This window comes from Mustelus asterias, chromosome 3 (assembly GCF_964213995.1).
Source record: "Mustelus asterias chromosome 3, sMusAst1.hap1.1, whole genome shotgun sequence".
Classification (NCBI taxonomy): domain Eukaryota; kingdom Metazoa; phylum Chordata; class Chondrichthyes; order Carcharhiniformes; family Triakidae; genus Mustelus; species Mustelus asterias.
The window spans coordinates 63,670,258-63,676,591 of NC_135803.1; the positions used below are offsets into that span (position 1 = coordinate 63,670,258).

At 42.2% G+C, this 6,334-nt stretch overlaps 1 protein-coding gene across 3 annotated transcripts in view; it reads left to right on the forward strand.

Annotated features, from left to right (window-relative positions):
• LOC144491361 (cohesin subunit SA-1) overlaps positions 1-6,334 on the forward strand; it is a 228,648-nt gene that overhangs the window by 215,937 nt on the left and 6,377 nt on the right. For 2 of the 3 annotated variants that reach the window (XM_078209058.1, XM_078209059.1), the window contains exons 25-29: positions 125-264; positions 967-1,068; positions 1,163-1,311; positions 3,863-3,991; positions 4,474-4,679. In XM_078209058.1, coding sequence (XP_078065184.1) covers positions 125-264; positions 967-1,068; positions 1,163-1,311; positions 3,863-3,991; positions 4,474-4,679 — 726 coding nt within the window. Of the gene's footprint in view, positions 1-124; positions 265-966; positions 1,069-1,162; positions 1,312-3,862; positions 3,992-4,162; positions 4,335-4,473; positions 4,680-6,334 lie in introns of those variants that run through there. The other variant, XM_078209060.1, reaches the window with a different exon arrangement.

Below are 6,334 nucleotides of genomic sequence, written 5' to 3' on the forward strand. Positions count from 1 at the left end.
AATTTGAGAAAAACAATGGAGTTATATGGTTAACTGTATAGATGTAGTTGATGCCTCCTACTGTTCAAGTCTGAGGCTGCCATTTTAACAATATAAATTGTTATCATGTTTTTCTTGCGTGCAGAAGGAGATGAGGAGGATGAAGCCAACAAAATTGAGGCCCTTCATAAAAGAAGAAACCTCTTGGCAGGTTTTTGCAAGCTTATAATTTATGATGTTGTGGATATGAATGCTGCAGCAGACATTTTCAAGCACTATATGAAGGTAATTTGAAAGAACAGAAAATTGCTTATTTTTCAAATAGAATTAAGTACTTTGTAGATCAAATAAATTTAACTTATTGGTAGTTTTCTTTTTAGCTTTACTGCATGCTTCTTTCTTGTAGGCATTTATTTCTGTTTGGGTATGATTCCAAGACAATAGATATTTTCCAATGCTTTGTCCAAGCACTGTTTTCCTTGTCTGAGCATCGAAAAGACCTTAAACCATAATGACATGAGAGTAATTCCTGATCCTGAGCTAATCTCTCATTGCCTATGCGCATGTTCCATCAGAACTCATTGGACAGCAGTCAGGAACATGAACCCGAGTCTTCTCTCTCTAGCTCAGGAAAATTGTGCCCAGTTTTCACACTGCTTGAGATCAACGAACTTAATACAAACTGTGAATCGAGCTTGTAACCACTTATCCATGAGGTTTACTGTCTCACTGGACTGTGCCATTAGTAAATAAACTTCAAGGGAGCCACTTTTTTTAAGGCTAACTTGTTCAATTTAAACAATGCATGTTGAATTAACAGTCTGCTCCACTAGGTAATACAGTATTAGTCTATGTGCTGCTGATAAGAAATAAGTTTTGTGTTAGTTGAAATATTGGAAATTATAAATATCCTAGAAAAAAAAGTAATATGAGGGACTATAATCTAAAGTCAGCATGTTGTCATGTTTTATGCACTTTTAAAAACAGTATTACAATGACTACGGTGACATCATAAAGGAGACGTTAAGTAAAACCAGACAAATCGACAAAATTCAATGTGCCAAGACGCTTATTCTCAGTTTACAGCAGGTGAGAAATTTCTAATGTTCAACATCAAGCAGCAACTTATTTTTGAGTGACGTTTAGTTAAGTGAAGTACTAACTTTCACTTATTTTGTTTTAGCTCTTCAATGAGCTTGTCCAGGAGCAAGGTCCTAACCTTGACAGGTCATCAGCCCATGTCAGTGGTATTAAAGAGCTTGCTCGTCGGTTTGCCCTCACGTTTGGTCTGGATCAGATCAAGACAAGAGAAGCTGTTGCTACCTTACACAAGTGAGTAGCAGCACAATATTATAAGTACTGCAACATCAAGATCATACTTTATAAAAGCACTGTCAGATGCTATTTGGAGCAGGTTTAGTGAACCCCTTCTGAACTCTGCACCCCTTCATTCTGATTTGCCAATCAATGGAATCAGTTTTTCACAGTTTTATCATCTTAGAACATAGAACAGTAGAACATAGAACAGTACAGCACAGAACAGGCCCTTCGGCCCACGATGTTGTGCCGAGCTTTATCTGAAACCAAGATCAAGCTATCCCACTCCCTATCATCCTGGTGTGCTCCATGTGCCGATCCAATAACCGCTTAAATGTTCCTAAAGTGTCTGACTCCACTATCACTGCAGGCAGTCCATTCCACACCCCAATCACTCTCTGCGTAAAGAACCTACCTCTGATATCCTTCCTATATCTCCCACCACGAACCCTATAGTTATGCCCCCTTGTAACGTTGAACGTTCACTCTATCTATCCCCTTCATCATTTTATAAACCTCTATCAAGTCTCCCCTCAGCCTCCTCCGCTCCAGAGAGAACAGCCCTAGCTCCCTCAACCTTTCCTCATAAGACCAACCCTCCAAACCAGGCAGCATCCTGGTAAATCTCCTCTGCACTCTTTCCAGCGCTTCCACATCCTTCTTATAGTGAGGTGACCAGAACTGCACACACTATTCCAAATGTGGTCTCACCAAGGTCCTGTACAGTTGCAGCATAACCCCACGGCTCTTAAACTCCAACCCCCTGTTAATAAAAGCTAACACACTATAGGCCTTCACAGCTCTATCCACTTGAGTGGCAACCTTTAGAGATCTGTGGATATAGACCCCAAGATCTCTCTGTTCCTCCACAGTCTTCAGAACCCTACCTTTGACCCTGTAATCCACATTTAAATTAGTCCTACCAAAATGAATCACCTCACATTTATCAGGGTTAAACTCCATTTGCCATTTTTCAGCCCAGCTTTGCATTCTATCTATGTCTCTTTGCAGCCTACAACAGCCCTCCACCTCATCCACTACTCCACCAATCTTGGTGTCATCAGCAAATTTACTGATCCACCCTTCAGCCCCCTCCTCTAAGTCATTAATAAAAATCACAAAGAGCAGAGGACCAAGCACTGATCCCTGTGGCACTCTGCTAGCAACCTGCCTCCAATCCGAAAATTTTCCATCCACCACCACCCTGTCTTCGATCAGATACCAGTTACCTATCCAATCGGCCAACTTTCCCTCTATCCCACACCACCTCACTTTCATCATAAGCCGACCATGGGGGACCTTATCAAATGCCTTACTAAAATCCATGTATATGAATCTTTCATAATTCTGAAATTCTTTATTGGATTCCCCCTGTAAGCCCATTTTTGAATCTTCCTGCGTAACCATAACCACTTGTTCCTGGTATAATTTTGGTGACCCTTCCTTGATTAAAGTTTTAAAGTTTATTTATTATTGTCACAAGTAGGCTTACATTAACACAGCAGTGAAGTTACTGTGAAAACCCCCTAGTTGCCACACTCCAGCGTTTGTTTGAGTACACTGAGGGAGAATTTAGCATGGCTAATGTACGTCTTTTGTGTTACATGCTGTGATATCTTTCCTATAATGGAGTACATGATACATAAACATGATATAGGTGTTGTGAAAGTTCAACATCACTTTTTAATATTTAAAATTCCTTCCCCTATATATAAAGTCCATAATACCATTTGACATTTTTAACTGTTCTTTTCTACCTGAACTGCCACATTTAAAGATTTGTCAATTTTACTCCTAAAACTCTCCACTTTGTTAAGAATTTTACTGTTTAGGGTATAGTTTATATTGTGTACAATCTGGTTGCCACATTATCAGAAGAATGTGGATGCTTTGGAGAGGGTACAGAAGAGATTTACCAGGATGTTGTCTGGTCTGGAGGGTATCAGCTATGAGGAGAGGTTGGATAAACTTAGTTTGTTCTCGCTGGAACAACGGAGGTTGAGGGGTGACCTGATAGAGATTTACAAGATTGGGTGGCATGGTACAGAGTGGATAATCAGATGCTCTTTCCTAGGGTAGAAAAGTCAAGTACTATGGGGCATAGGTTTAAAGTGCATGGGAAAAGTTTAGAGGAGATGTACAAGGCAAGTTTCTTTACACCCAGAGGGTGGTGAATGTCTGGAACGCGCTGCCTGGGGAGGTGGTGGGAGCAAGTACAATAGCAGATTTAAGGGGCATCTGGACAAATACATGAATAGGATGGGAATGGAAGGATACGGACTCCGTAAATGCATATGGTTTTAGTTTAGGCAGGCATCATGATTGGCGCAGGCTTGGAGGGTCGAAGAGCCTGTTCCTGTGCTGCACTGTTCTTTACTCTTTATCTGAAAGTTTTCCCCCAAAATATACTCTGTATATTTTGCAAAATGAGCATTAATTAGGTGGTCAGCAGAAATGTCTTTGAACAATTTCTCCTACATTAGTGATCTGCTTGAATTATAAGACCTGTTGCTTTAAAACCTAGCCCTGTACACTGTTTCTAGCAAATATTTGTCTATTACTACAGGGATGGCATAGAATTTGCCTTTAAATATCCAAACCCAAATGGACCAGAATACCCACCACCAAATCTTGCCTTCCTTGAGATTCTTGGTGAATTCTCGTCTAAACTTTTGCGACAGGACAAAAAGACTGTGTAAGTAAAATATAGATGAATATATTTCGAAACTAGTGCTATAAATAACTTTAGTCCTTGTTTCTGTCGTGTTGTTTTATTCACCTTTTTAAGAATAAAAAATGTTTTAAAACCCAAGATACTATAAATGCATTCTTACAAGTAAAATTATTACTCATTTTTCTTAAGCAGGGGACTACATATTCTTACATATTGTATAGTATTCGTATATAAAACATAAACATGGAACAGCAACATTGGCATCTCAGATGCAAAGGAAATGATTTGAACAGATGAGAGGAATGGTTGACCAGTAAGCTTGTGACTAATCCAGAAACCACGTAGAGATCAGAGAGTCCAGAGATTGTCGAGTGGAAAGACCAGCGTCGTCTTAGAAATCAAAAGAAAATGTATTCTGTGCCTATGTGCAATATTGTCAGAAATAAAATTTTCACTTGTGTTGTCCTTTTTGTTGCTCAGTTATTATGTTGTGCTTTCTTTAGTCATGCATACCTAGAGAAATTCATGTCAGAACAGATGATGGAACGAAGAGAGGACATATGGCTGCCTCTGATTTCCTATCGCAACTCCTTGCTTACTGGTGGGGAGGATGATAGGATGTCGGTGATCAGTGGAGGCAGCAGTAGTAAAGCTTCCTCAATACGCAGTAAGAAAGGGCGTCCACCACTTAACAAGAGGCGGACAGAAGGCAAGTAACAAAACTTAGCGTTGACACCTATAGTCCAATTATTGAGGAAATTTGCTTCATATTCTAAATTATTTCTTTATTCTAATCTCTGCATAGCTGAGAAAGCAACTTCACAATACTGCTTTTATCTGCATCATGGTGCTTTTGTAATCTGCATATTTAATGCAATTTAAGCGAAGTTGCAATACTCCTATTAGGACTATACATTAACAAAAAATTTATAAATGCTATCTGTGTATATTTTGTAAACAAATTTTCTGATTTTGGCTTTGTATTTGCACTTCTGAACTGTAGTGTGACATTATTGTGAATCATATCTCTTAAAAGTTATTTCAAGCAGTATTTTTAAACCAAGAAATGTGGATTGCAGAGTTATGTCTAACAAATTTAATACTATTTTGAGGGGTTGTCAGCACATTGACAAAAGAAACCTACCTATGAATGTTGCTTAATATGAGCCCTCAGAGGTGCTGAATAAGGTGTTGCATAATCCCATTTTCTTGCACTTGTCCTGTATGCTTGAATGTTATGATATTTCAAGTGTTTATCCAAATATTTTTTCTGTTTTTACTTAATGACTAAACAATATTTTTGTAGGCAAATAAAGTAGTGAAAAGATCTGCCATTTAACTTTCAAACAACCAAAACCAGCTATCCTTGGTTATACATTACTCTGTCCCTAAAGTGGAGATTTCATTCTCCAGGAACCAGTCCAAAACTATTCCCAGCTCCCGATGGCTTGCTTCCTTTTCCCTTTTCTAACTGGAAAACTACTAATCCTTGAACTGACTTTCACAATGGGGTTAACCCTGGAGATTTCCTCTTCGAGCCAAAGTTAGGCTCTCTCTCAGAGCTGCCCATCCGTCCCCCTGTCCTCTGTGATGCCAGTCCACCATGACTCCCACCAGTCCACCCAATCCGCACCCATCCCACCAGCCCTCGATCCCAACCTGCCCTTCCTGGCTGCCCAACCTCCTACTACCCCCTCCATTCCTCCTTCTACCCCCTCCCTTCCTCCTCCTACCCCCTCCCTCTTCCTACCCCCTCCCTTCCCCCTTCTACACCCTCCCTTCCCCCTTCTACCCCCTCCCTTCCCCCTTCTACCCCCTCCCTTCCCCCTTCTACCCCCTCCCTTCCTCCTTCTACCCCCTCCCTTCCTCCTTCTACCCCCTCCCTTCCTCCTTCTACCCCTTGACCCCCTCCCTCCTCTTGACCCCCTCCCTCCTCTTGACCCCCTCCTTCCTCTTGACCCCTCCCTCCTCTTGACCCCCTCCCTCCTCTTGACCCCCTCCCTCCTCTTGACCCCCTCCCTCCTCTTGACCCCCTCCCTCCTCTTGACCCCCTCCCTCCTCTTGACCCCCTCCCTCCTCTTGACCCCCTCCCTCCTCTTGACCCCCTCCCTCCTCTTGACCCCCTCCCTCCACTTGACCCCCTCCCTCCTCTTGACTCCCTCCCTCCTCTTGACCCCTCCCTCCTCTTGACCCCCTCCCTCCTCTTGACCCCCTCCCTCCTCTTGACCCCCTCCCTCCTCTTGACCCCCTCCCTCCTCTTGACCCCCTCCCTCCTCTTGACCCCTCCATTCGCTCCTCTTGACCCCTCCCTCCTCTTGACCCCCTCCCTCCTCTTGACCCCTCCCTCCTCTTGACCCCCTCCCT